The sequence below is a fragment of the Mirounga leonina genome, unplaced genomic scaffold (assembly GCF_011800145.1).
Source record: "Mirounga leonina isolate KUSES-001 unplaced genomic scaffold, KU_Mleo_1.0 Mir_115, whole genome shotgun sequence".
In the NCBI taxonomy this organism is placed as follows: Eukaryota; Metazoa; Chordata; class Mammalia; order Carnivora; family Phocidae; genus Mirounga; species Mirounga leonina.
In genome coordinates, this window is record NW_023270268.1 from 75,110,874 (window position 1) to 75,124,189 (window position 13,316).

Below are 13,316 nucleotides of genomic sequence, written 5' to 3' on the forward strand. Positions count from 1 at the left end.
GAGGAGACAGAGCTGGAGTCCAGGGGAGCAAGGTAGCTAAAGTTTACAGAACAGAGTACGAACAGGAGAGAGCTGCTCCGAGATCTGCAGAAGACAACTTTCAGTATTAAGTTTTGTCCACTGTGTGAGGAAGTACTGGAAGCCAGAGGAAGAACCACACAAAAGGATTAGAGTAGCAGTGCCCCCAGATTCACACAGAGCCAGGAGTAATGCCAGCCGGGGGCACTGCATACATACTTCACAGGGCAGCACTGACTACTAAGTCCTGTCTGAACCTTAGTATTAATGAAAAGTTAACCCTAGACTAATCGCAGCTTTGATCCCACCTAACAAAGCTTAAACACAAAACCTAAAAAAAGATCAAATTATTTCCAAGTATTTTTTTTTTTTAAGTTTTATTTTTTTGTAGTAATCTGTATATCCAACATGGGGCTTGAACTCACGATCCTGAGATGAGGAGTCACATGCTGTCCTGGCTGAGTCAGCCAGGCGCCCCAAATGATTTTCAAGTATTTTAACCACACCCCAGAACAAAGTTCAAGAATATGTTAAGGATTACAAAAGTATTTTACCCAACAAGGTGAAATTCACAATGTCTGGCATTTGATCAAGAAAGCAGGAAAAATGCAAGTCATAAAGAGGAGAAGAAAATCAACTATATGACATTCTGGAGAAGGCAAAACTATAGAGGCAGTAAAAACATCAGTGGTTGCCAGGAGCTAGCAGGGGAAAGGGGTGAATAAATGGAACACAGAGACTTTTTGGGCAATACTGTAGTGGTGGACATATATCATTACACACTTGTCCAAACCCATAGAAGGCACAACACCAAAAGTGAACCCTAATGTAAACTGTGGGCTTTGGGAGATAATGATGTGTCAGTGTAATGTGTCTTCAATTATAGCAAATATAGCCTTCTGATGGGGAATGTGGATAACGGGGGAGGCTGTGCATGCGTGGAAGCATAGGAGGTATGCAGTATTTCTGTACCTTCCTCTCAGTTTTGCTACGAACCTGAAACTGCTCTAAAAAATTGTCTTTAAAAAAAGCAATCCATTGAAACAGACCCAGAAATAGCACAGATGATAGAATGAGTAAACAAGAACATTAAAAGTTATTATAATTGTATTCCATGTGTTCAAGAAGCTAGAGGCAAGACTGGACATGTTCGATAGAGATGGGAAAGTTATCAAGTCAGTAAAACATCTAAAGATTAAAACTCCAGTGTCTGAGTTGAGCACAGTGGATAGGATTAACGGCGTAATGGATATTGCAGAAGAAGCAATTGGTGAACTTGAATATACAGCACAGCAATTATCCCAAATCAAACACAGAAAGAAAGACTGGAAAGAAATGAATAGAGCACCAGGGACTATGGAACAACTTCAGGTAGCAAAATACTCCTGTAATTGGAGTCCTGGACGAAGTAGGGGTAGGGATCATACAAAAAAAGTATTTGAAGAAATGTAATACAGAGAGTTCCAATTCTAGTAATGGCAGGGTAACCTGTATTGGACAGCCTTTCTGTTAAACAATTATAAGCTCTAAACAAAGTTTGAAAAGTTTGTTTAGAGAGCAAGCAGAAGTTTCTGATGGCTGACTTCTCAAAAAAAAAAAAAAAAAAAACACAAACAATAAAATGGCAACTTTGAAGTGCTAGAAGAAAGGTAATATGGTACATATTGTTACTACAGAACATTCCCAATGAGGTCTAGGGCAGCATCCCATAATATGTGGGATAAATAAAGACTAATTAGCCTTAACTTCACTTCAGGTCAGGTTTTGCTGTCAGTGCCAAAAGTTTAAAAAAATACATTTTTTTTGTTTCAGTGTTTCTGGGATTTCAGAATTAGAGGAAAAGGGGTGTGGATCCATCTTCCTTGTCAGGAGAAAAATTGGCAATATGTATTTTTAAATTTCCTACACCCTTTGAAGCAGGGAGTTATATGTGCAATGGAAATAACACATCAAGAGTGTGTGTAGCAAGTATTATATGCAAGATGTTTATGACAGCATTTTTTAATAAAAAAAGATTTGAAAACAATCCAAATGCCCCAGTAAAGTTCCAATAGTTGGTGAAAATAGTCACAGTATATTTATGCAGTAAAGGGACTGCTTAATAGAAAAATCATGTTATGGAAGAATACGGATGTGAAATAAACATTTTCAACAGGTAACATGGAAAGATCACAAAAACGGTGTGATTCCAAATGTTAGTAGTAGTTATGGCTGTGCAATCAGATTGTGATTTTTATTTCCTTTGTTTTGCCTTTTAGTATTTTCTAAATTTCTGTTTGTGAACATATGTTCCTTTTGTAATCAGAACAATCAAGGTGATAAGGAAGGTATTCTTACTGCTATTAAACTTCAGATCAAATTGCTTCTCTAAGTCAGAAATCATTAACAAAGATCACGAAAGTTTAGCATTATTAAGGCCATAGCTTAATAGATCATCCATATCCCCAGATCTAGTGTGTGCACACCTGCATTTAAAGTGTCTCTTTCAAGCTGCATTGCCTGAGGCATTTCCAGAAGGAATCTTGTTAAATGAAAAATAAGACTTTTCATGAGTGATGCTGAACCAGTTCTGTTGCCACTTCAAACCCTCTCTAACTTAATCTCCAGAGAACAGCTCTCTCAGGTAAATCGTCCAGCATCACATCTAGTTCTTGGCTTGTTTTTAAAAATCTGCAGATTCTTTCATGAGGTCATTTTTTAAGCTTAAGTATCTACTTTGCTTTGAAAATCTATTTTCTCCCTTTTCAAAAAGAGCATACCAGGAGTTAAAATTGGATCATGTTTAGCAAGCTACATCATACATCTGGAGTGAATTCCAGAGTATTAATGTCATGGTATGTTAAAGCAAAGACTGTCAAGTCTAATTTTTGCAGACCTGCTAAAACTGAAAGGACAATCTGAACAGCCAGCAGTTTTGACCCCTGAGCTGAGGTATGTTTTCTAAAGTTATTCCGAAAGTCAGAGGGGAAAGGCAAAAAAAAAAACCCAGAACAAATACAACATGGTCTTTTTTGAATAGCTTGATGCCACAGTGATAGGAAATGTCTTCATCATCTGTACTGGAGGCTCTTAGACTGTCAGATCGAAGGGGCTGGAGAACTTGAATCCAGTTGCTTGCCTAATTCTTACACCTCTGCTACATCACCCTAGACTGATCCTGTCTACTGTCTGTTGGACTGCTTGCAGTAAGGATTGTATTTTTCCTTGTAAACTAACAAGTTGCTATTCCAATTTCAGATACTAATCCCTGTGTACTTCATATTTGCTAGAATTCATTGCTGACACCATGTGGACTTGGAGTTTTCTTTATGAGACAATTAGATAAGATTCAATTTCTTTAATATAGGGTTATTCCTATTTCCTGTTTCATCTTGGGTCCATCTTTGTAAGTTGCTTTTCAAGGAATGTGTCCTTTTAATTTGTCACATGTGGGGTGCCTGGGTGGCTCAGTCTGTTAAGTGTCCGACTCTTGATTTCTCAGGTCATGATCTCAGGGTCTTGAGATCAGGACACCCCAGATCCACTGTGTGTGGAGCCTACTTAAGATTCTCTCTCTTCCTCCTCCTCTGCCCCTCTCCCCCTAAAAAAATTGTCAAATTTATTGGCATAAAATTGTTCATAATAGCCTTTTTTAAATGTAAGTATTGCAGTATGTAGTAATATCTTTCATTGCTGATATTATTGGTTTATATTCTCTTGATCAATCTAAATAAATTTATCAGTCATTGATATTTTCAAAGAACCAACTTTTGGCTTTGTTAATTTTCTCTAGTGTTTGTTTGATTTCTGTTGATTGATTTCTGCTCCTTCCTTCCTTCCTTCTACTTAGTTTGATTTTTCTTTGATTTTCTTTTTCTAGCTTGTTAAATTGGAAGCATAGGTCCTTCATTTTAAACCTTACTTATTCTCCAGTGTAGTATAAAAAGCTGTAAATTTATTCCTCTAAGCACTGTTTTAGCTGCATGCTACAAATCTCTTTAAATGCTTTATTAAGGTATAACTGATATTAAATAAATTTACATGGACAAAAGTATACAAATAAGACATGTATATATCCTTGAATCCATCACTATAATCAAGGTACTGACCCTCTCACTGCTAAAAACTTAGTTTCTCCCATCTGTTCCCCGGGAACAACCAATTGGCTTTCTGTTAGAATAATTTGCATTTTCTAGAATTTTAGATAAATGGAACCATCAACTAAGTTCTTCTTTCACTTAGCATAATTATTTAAGATTCATCCATGTTGTTATAAGAGTTCATTTCTTCTTACTGCTGAGTAGTAGTGCAATTTAATGCATATACCATGATTTGTTTATGATATCACCTGTTGATAGGTGTTTCTGGCTGTCCAGTTTCTGGCTGTTACAGATGAAGCTGTTCTGAAGATTTGTGTACATGTCTTTGTATGGACATATACTTTCATTTCTCTTGGGTAAATACCTTTGGAATGCAATGGTTGACGAATATGGAAAATATGTGCTTATCATCTTAAGAAGCTACCAAACTGCTTTCCAAAGTGGTCATACCATTTTAGTCTCCTACCAGCATTGTATGAGGGTTCCAGTTCCTCCACATCCTTGGTGTAGACTTTTTAGTTTCAGCCACTCTAGTAGGTGTGTAATGGTATCTCATTGTGTTTTTAATTTGCATTTTGTGAATGACTAATGATGTTGAGCATCTTTTCTTGTGCTTATTGGCTATCCATACACCTTTACAGAAATGTCCAAGTCCTTTGCTCATGTTTTTGATCAGGTTGTTTGTGTTTTTTTTGTTGGTGGTTGAATTTTAAGAGATCTCTGTATATTCTGGGGGCGCCTGGGTGGCTCAGTCGTTAAGCGTCTGCCTTCGGCTCAGGTCATGATCCCAGGATCCTGGGATCGAGTCCCACATCGGGCTCCCTGCTCTGCAGGAAGCCTGCTTCTCCCTCTCCCACTCCCCCTGCTTGTGTTCCTGCTCTCGCTATGTCTCTCTCTGTCAAAAAAATAAATAAAATCTTTAAAAAAAAAAAAAGAGATCTTTGTATATTCTAGATATTAATTCCTTATTTTGGATATTTATCCCATATCATTTGCAAATATTTTCTTCCATTTGATGAGTTGCCTTTTTATTATATTTATGTATTTGGTATACAAAAGTTTTTAATTTTGATGTGTCCAGTTTGTATTTTTTTGTTAATTATTGCTTGTGCGTTTGGTGTCATCTTTAAGAAATCATTGCTAAATCCAAAGTCATGAAACTTTTCCCTGTGTTTCCTTCTAAAGAAGAGTTTTATTGTTTTAGTTTTTGCATTTAGGTTTTTGATCCACATTGAATTAGTTTTCATATATGGTGTGAGGTAAAAGTCTAACTTCATTCTTTTGCATATGGATATCTAGTTTTCTAGCACCATTTGTTGAAAAGACTGTTCTTTCTCCCATTGAATGGTCTTGGTACCCTTGTCAAAAATCATTTGACCTTATATGTGAAGATTTATTTCTGGCCTCTCTATTCCATTGGTCTACATATTTGTCTTTATCCCAGTAGCACAATTTTGATTACTGTAGCTTTGTAGTAAGTTTAGAAATTAGGTATGTGAGACCTCCAACTTTTGTCTTTTTCAAGATTGTTTTGGCTATTTGGGGTCCCATGAGGTTCCCTATGAATTTTAGAATGGATTTTTCTGTATCTTCTACAATGCCACTGGGATTTTGATAGGGATTGCCTTGAATTTATAGATTGCTTTGGATAGTGTGAACATCGTAACAATTAAGTCTTACAATCCAGGAATACAAGATGTTTTCTTTTTATCTTTGCCTCCTTGGCTCAGTTTATTCCTAAGTATTTTATTCATTTTGATGCTATGGTAAATGGAATTATTTTCTTAACTTCTTTTTCAGATTGTTCATTGTTAGTGTACAGAAACACTGATTTTTTGTGTGCTGATTTTGTAGCCTGCTACTTTATTTGTTTATTCTAACTGTTACTTTTGTGGACTCTGTAGAGTTTTCTACATAAAACCTGTCATCTGAAAGTATAGTTTTACTTTTCCCCTTTCCAATTTGAATGGCCTTTATTTCTTTTTCTTGCCCAATTGCCCTGGCTAAAATTTCTAATACTATGTTCAGTAGAAGTGGTGAAAGCAAGCATTCTAGTTTCTAATTTCAGAGGAAAAGCTTTCAGTTTTCATCACTGAGTGTGATGTTAGCTGTGGGGTTTTTTTATACACGGCCTTTATCATGTTGAGGTAGTTTCCTTCTAATCCTAGTATTGGGTGTTTTTATCATAAAAAGGCAAAGAATTTTTCTGCATTGACTGAGATGATCATATAGTTTTTTTTCCTTAATTCTCTTAATGTGGGTATCACACTTACTGATTTGTATTTGTTGAAGCATCTTTGCGTCCCAGGGATAAATCCCACTTGATAATGGTGTGTGATCCTTTTAATATGCTGTTGAATTCAGTTCACTAGTATTTTGTTGAGGATTTTCCATCTTTCTTCATCAGGGATATTGGCCTGTAATTTTCTTTTCTTGTAGTGTCCTTGTCTGGCTTTGATATCAGGGTAATGCTGACCTCCTACAATGAGGTTGAAGTGTTCCCTTCTCTTCAATTTTTTGGGAGAGTTTGAGAAGGATTGGTGTTGATTCTTTGAATGTTTGGTAGAATTCACCAATGAAGTTATCTGGACCTGCACTTTTCTTTGTTGGGAGGTTTTTGATTACTGAATCAATCTTCTTACTAGTTGTTGGCTATTCAGATTTTCTCTTTCTTCATGATTCGTTCTTGGTAGGTTGTGTGTTTCTAAGATCTAATTTCCTTTTGATTTCTTCTTTGACCCGTGGGTTATTTGAAAATGTAACTTAGTTCCTAAGTATTTGGGAATTTTTTTTCGAGATCTTTCTTTTTACTGAGTCTAAGTTACTTCTAGTGTTATCAGAGAACCTTCTTTAGTATGACTTGGATCCGTTTAAATTTACTGAGGATTATTTTATTGACGGGAAATAGTCTGTGTGGTGGTCCATGTGTACCTGAAAAGAAAGTGTATTCTGCTTTTGCTGGGTGGAGTGTTCTATAAATGTCCAACCGATCTAGTTAGTTAATTGTGTGCTGTAAGTCTTCTAAATCCTTTCTAAATATCTGCCTACTTCTTCAATATATTGAGAGAGAATGGCATGGAAATCTCTGACTATAAAATCTTTTTCTCCTTTCAATTCTATCAATTTTTATTTTATGTATTTTTAAGCTATTAGATGCATTGATATCTAGGATTATTATGTCCTCCCAATGAATTGACCACTTCATTATTATGAAATGGTCTTCTTTATCCCTGGTATTAGTCCTTGCTCTGAAATCTAGTGCTAGCAGGGTATATCTTTGCAAGCCTTTTGCTTGTAACATATTTGTGCCTTTACATTTAAAATATGGGTTTTGCATGTAACATGTAGTTGAGTCTTGCTCTTTTTTTCTGATCTGACAATCTCTTTCAAACCTCAGATATTTCAGGATACCCCTATACCATCAGTCTTCTCTTCCTTGAGCTAAACATCCTTTTATTATGGTTTGGCTGATACTTTTTCTAAATCTTTGGCTATTTTATCAGATTCTTTTGTGCATGTCTTGCTTAAAAGGCTATTATGTCACAAAGGATACTTTGAGTTGGCCTCTGTAAGAAATGCTGACCATTGCATATTGCATCAGTTGATTAACGTTGTCAACAAAGATCTGTATCTATTTGGTTTCTCACCATTTGGTTAAAACCAGTCTCGGCCATCTGTTCTACTTTACTTACCCTAATCATATTTTTATCTTGGCTAACTACTGACTTTTGATCTCCAGAAAAGTTTCAAAGGGACTTAACAAAAAAAAAAAAAAAAATCTGTCGTTGTTGTTCTGAAAATGTCTGTTTTAGCTGAGTTATACCAATTCTAGTTGAGTTATTTTGAGTGTGGGTCAAATAAAACTAGATTATAACTAAAAGGATATTAAAGTGTTTGCCTTTTTTTTCTAGGTAAAAATGTCTCCTTCTTGTCATCCATCCAAAGGAGATTCTACTGTTAAGGTGAGTTTTTTTAAATTTATTATGCTTTTATTTTAATTCCAGTATAGTTGACATACAGTTATATTAGTTTCAGGTGTACCATATAGTGATTCAACACTTCCATACATCACCCAGTGCTCATCATGACCAGTGCGCTCCTTAATCCCATCGCCTATTTTACCCATCCCCCCACCCTCCTCCCCTCTGGTAACCATCAGTTCTTTCTCTATAGTTCAGAGTCTGTTTCTTTCTTTTTTTTTTCCCTCTGCTCATTTCTAGAAGATAGTGAGTTTTAAAGGCACAAATCCACCTTCCTCCTTCTGTGTTTATTATCCTCTCTTGAACAATTTTCTCAAAATGACAATGATTTTTGATCATCTCAAGGCTGTCAAAGGTTCTTTCTGATTGGATACCTTAATGACATATCACCAGAATTCCTTAGCTCTTCCAGGAAGCCAAATGGGGGGCTGGGCCTAGCGTCAGTCTCCTGGCAACTAAGAACTCTCATTGTTCTAGAATTCCCATTCTCTTTACCAGGCAGGTATCCTGATCAGTGAGCGGTAGCAGATAAAAGATGCTCTGAGGAGGACAGTCTAAGGTATTCTTTCCGTACTAATATGCTTCCCCTCCAGATAGCTGTGCCAAAGAAAACTGGCCCGAGATACTAGCATTTCATACTGCATAAGCAGGTGCTCCATAAATCCTTGTGGGATGGAACTCTTACCTGTGCCACTCCAATCCCTGACTGGAAACTTTGTAGCACAGAAAGGGCGTGAGTCTTTCAATTGAGTGATTCTCAGCTGGTGTCACGAGAACCAGGCCTAAAATCCTCTTCTGTATACAGCTGCAACAGTGCAGTTGAAATGTGGTAAACAAGCTGACATTTTTTACTGTTTTCTTTTACCACTTTTATTTTGCTGACAATAAGTGTCCCTGGATGTAGGTTTTCTTTCCTTGCCCTTTTTATAATTTCAGCCAGCATCCATGTCAGTGAAGAATTGTAGAACAAAAATAACAACGTGCTGGCTCTGTTACCTAACAGCAGGTTCTAGCTTCAAAGCTGTGTGCCAAAACTGGGTCCCTTTTCTCTGCCTGTAGAATCCCCTGAGACGTTTTTAAAAGAAAAAAAGAATGAAAACAAAATATGTTATCCAAAAAGCCCTATTCCATGCTGCCCAGGAAACCCTCTTCCATTTTTGTGGGGACCGCAAGGGCAGGCAGACTGAGATGATGATTGCTGCCGCCTGGAGCCACCACGCTGTGACCTTAGCAGCAGGGAGGGCTTGAGTCACCTGGTCTCGCTCCGTAAACAGATGAGGAAATTGGAATCCAGAGGGCCGTTTTTTTGCCTAAGCTTTCAAGTGTTAGCTATAGGACAAGCTTCTAAAGTAGAGGTTAAAAACGGGCTTTCGATTCAACCAAACATGGGTTCAAAGATTGACTCTCACTTAATTATCTGAATAACTTTCTTTCTTTCTTTTTTTTTTTTTTTTTTAAGAGATGGGGGATGCAGAGGAAGAAGGAGAGAGAGAATCTTTAGCAGGCTCCACACCCATCATGGAGCCCAATGCAGGGCTTGATCTCACAGCCCTGAGGTCTTTTTTTTTTTTTTTTTTTTTTTAATTCATTTGAGACACAGAGATACAGAGAGAGAGCATGAGCAGGGAGAGAGGCAGAGGGAGAGGGAGAAGCAGGCTCCCTGCTGAGCCAGGAGCCCGATGTGGGGCTCAATCCCAGGACCTTGGAATCATGACCTGAGCTGAAGGCAGATGCTTAACCGACTGAGCCACCCAGGTGCCCCAACCCTGAGGTCTTGACCTACGCCAAAATCAAGAGTCAGACACTTAACTGACTGAGCTACCCAGGCGCCCCTAGTAGAATAATTCTCTTAGTCAGCCTTTCTGCTTCCTCTGCTGTAAATGATGGTGCTACCTCTCAGAAGTATCCTGAAGACTAAATGAGGTACTATTTAAGGGCCTAACACTGTGTTTGACACACAGTAAGTCCTTGGTAAATTATTGACACATAGTAGGGACTCAGGTATTACTGAAACTGGTGTTAAAACACAAATCCCCCAATCCTAGTTAGATGTCCTGTCACTTTATTATTGCTACTTTGTATTGTCCATTCAGCAGGTATTTCTGTATGTAGATACGGAGCTAAGCAAGGGACTACAGAGATGAAAAACACAGTCTTTGTTCTCAAGGACCTCAGCACTTATTGGGGAAGGTAGCCATGTAAACTGACAATGACCGTACAGTGTGACACATGCCATGGAAGGTGCACAGGGAGCAGAGAGGAGAGGCTGTGTGGGATGACTAAGCAGATTTAATACAACTCATATGTTCCTATGGTAAAAAGCCCAATGAAGAAGTTTGAGAAAAGCTTTGTTATTACATTATAAATAAAGCAAATCCTGCCATACTTAAAGATGTTTAAATATTCATTTAGAAACAGCTTCATGTAACCTGTTTGTTAAACTTGGTAATGGCCTAGCTGTCTGTCATTTTAGGTGTCATGAGTAGGATTCTCTTACTCTTGTAATCAGCATCAGACAAACAGAAACTTCCAAAGCCAATGACTGGACACAGGTGGTCCCAGGTGGCATTCCTAAGTGATCAGGTACAGACTTACTCACTGTCCATGCAAGAATTGGGGCTATTTCTAAAATATTTTATCCAGATATATCTTGGATACATTTTGTTTTAGCAATGAGAGCCCATCTCTCATATTTACCATTCTGATTAATAGACATTAATTTCACCAGTGGAAAAATTTCTGGGTTTTTTGAGCTAATGAGCAAAATCTTAGGTTTTGGTCAATAATGAACAGTCAAAGAACTTTGAGTAGCTGCTTTTGGGAATTCATATTAGCTAGCAGTCTCTGAAATACGGATTCTTGGTTAGGACCACTGACTGTCCCTAAGTTGAAGCTTAAACTAAATAGCACATACTTAATAGCACACTGTTATGATGTCTAGAATAACTTTAAAATATGTATTGAAACAGGTGCCTCTCCCAGACTGAGTGGTCAGGGGAGGCTTCTCAAAGAAGATAAAGCTTGATCTAGCGTTGAAGCACAAGGGAAAGGGTATTCCAGGTAGACATGGGTGAGTACAGGACACCTCAGAAATGGAGATGGTTCTGTATGTCTTAAATATGGGAGCATGCAGAGGCTTGGTGAAATGAATGGGAATTCATATCACAAAAGAGCACTACTTTGTGAAGTTTGCTTTTTATCTTGAGGATAAGGGTTTCTGTCAAAGGTGAGATTAAAGGCAGAAAGATCGATCAGAAGAATAGACAGTGTCCAGGCAAGAAAAAGGTCCTGAGACTGTGCTGTATTAACGGAACGAGGAGATGAGGTAGATTCAAGTCTTATTTTTTCTCCCCCAAAACTCTTTCTGACACCTTAAGTGTGAGCCAGGTGTCCTTCCCGTTTGGGGCTCTCTCTTATAGCACCCTGAACTAGTCCCCACCTACCGACATGTTTATCGGGCTGTGCTGACCTTGCCTCATTACTTCTGTGTCTGCCCCATCGGAGACCGCCTGCCTCAGGAAGGCACAGCCAGTGCGTCCAACTTGTTTGCTCTCGTATCCCTAAGTGTAGAACCAAGTAGGCAGTCGGTAGTTGTCGAGTGAAGGAGAGATACGTGAAAGAGATTCCACAGGGTTCAGAGCTGTTTACAGGAAGTGAGGGGGGAAAAAGAAGTTTCTGGGCCTGAATAAAGAGAGAACAAATGAAACCTCACTGCTGTCTCAGGCTTATAATCCCAGCATGGTCAGTCCCTTGCTGTTTGAGCTGTGTCAGCAGTATTCTGAGTGAGACCAGTGTGAAACTCAGCACCTAACTGGTACTTCCCTAGTTGTATACGTGGTTTTGTGTGTATGTTTGTGTGTTTGTGCGTACATATATATGGACATCTACACGTATATTCTAGGTATCATCCTGGAGCTACATTGTCAAAGTTGCATTGACAGATGGAGGCCCCAGCAGTGTCTGTTGAACAACTGACTGCCAAAATGACATGTAGGAAACACGAAGGAGCAGTACTGTTCTTGATTTGAGCCAGAGATTCTCTGTTGACCAATAACCGAAGAAGGTGCTTGGTGACTATGTTGTCAGTATTGGCTCTGGCAAGAGCTGGACGGAAGTACTGAGAACAGAAGCCATTTTCTGTAGGGTTCTGCTTAACTTCCTGGGATAGGTGTCCCCTGTGGCAGTTGCTCTTCCACTCTGCTGCCGCCTGTCAGAATCTAGCAAATTTTATGAGCATGTGTACACAACTCTTTTCGCAACACAAGCATTTTGCCTTTTAGATAGTCTTTTAGAAAGCTCTGGATTAGAAATACTTGTATATTATATATATGTGGCATATAAAATTTGTGTGTAATATTTATCTTATGTATATAAAATTTCTTCTTAAGTGGCTCTGATAACTTCAGTAAAGTTAGAAGATACACATGCTTCTCTAGGGCTTGTTCAGTGTTTGATTATGCATGGCCGGAAATTTAAAAATCAGGAAGGATTTTCCTAAGATAAATTCCTTGTTGGGCGCCTGAGTGGCTCAGTTGGTTAAGCGACTGCCTTCGGCTCAGGTCATGATCCTGGAGTCCCGGGATCGAGTCCCGCATCGGGCTCCCTGCTCGGCAGGGAGTTTGCTTCTCCCTCTGACCCTCCTCCCTCTCATGCTCTCTGCCTCTCATTCTCTCTCTCGCAAATAAATGAAAAATCTTAAAAAAAAAAAAAAAATCCTTGTTAATTTTCCTACAATAAATTCCTAGGTTAATTCCTTGCAATTAACTCACTAGAATAGATTAAAATTGGAGGTGTTGATAATGTTTGAGGTGACCAATGATTTTAGAGAGTTAGTTGAAGGCAGCATCAAAAACCACTCAGCTTTGATGCGTCTTTTCTCGACTACTAAAGAAACACCGACGAGGAATTTGCCAGGTTGGGATTATTACATGCATGGTAACCAGAGAAAGCAATTTTGTCTTACATCTCAATCACAAAAGCATAGTTATACTCCCTGAGCTGTCCCCTGTTTTATTTTTTTTTTTTAAGATTTTTATTTATTTATTTGAGAGAGAGAGAGAGAGAGAGAGAGAGAGCAGGAGAGGGGGGAGGGTCAGAGGGAGAAGCAGGCTCCCCGCCGAGCAGGGAGCCCGATGCGGGACTTGATCCAGGGACTCCAGGATCATGACCTGAGCCGAAGGCAGTCGCTTAAGCAACTGAGCCACCCAGGCACCCTTTTTCTCTCTCTTTTTTTAAAGAT

The 13,316-nt window shown here is 38.5% G+C and overlaps 1 protein-coding gene across 5 annotated transcripts in view; it reads left to right on the top strand.

Annotated features, from left to right (window-relative positions):
* VPS8 (VPS8 subunit of CORVET complex) overlaps window positions 1-13,316 on the top strand; it is a 252,231-nt gene that overhangs the window by 209,396 nt on the left and 29,519 nt on the right. For all 5 annotated transcript variants that reach the window (XM_034999742.1, XM_034999741.1, XM_034999743.1 and 2 more), the window contains one exon: window positions 8,009-8,059. In XM_034999742.1, the coding sequence (XP_034855633.1) occupies window positions 8,009-8,059 (51 nt within the window). The remainder of the gene's footprint in view (window positions 1-8,008; window positions 8,060-13,316) is intronic.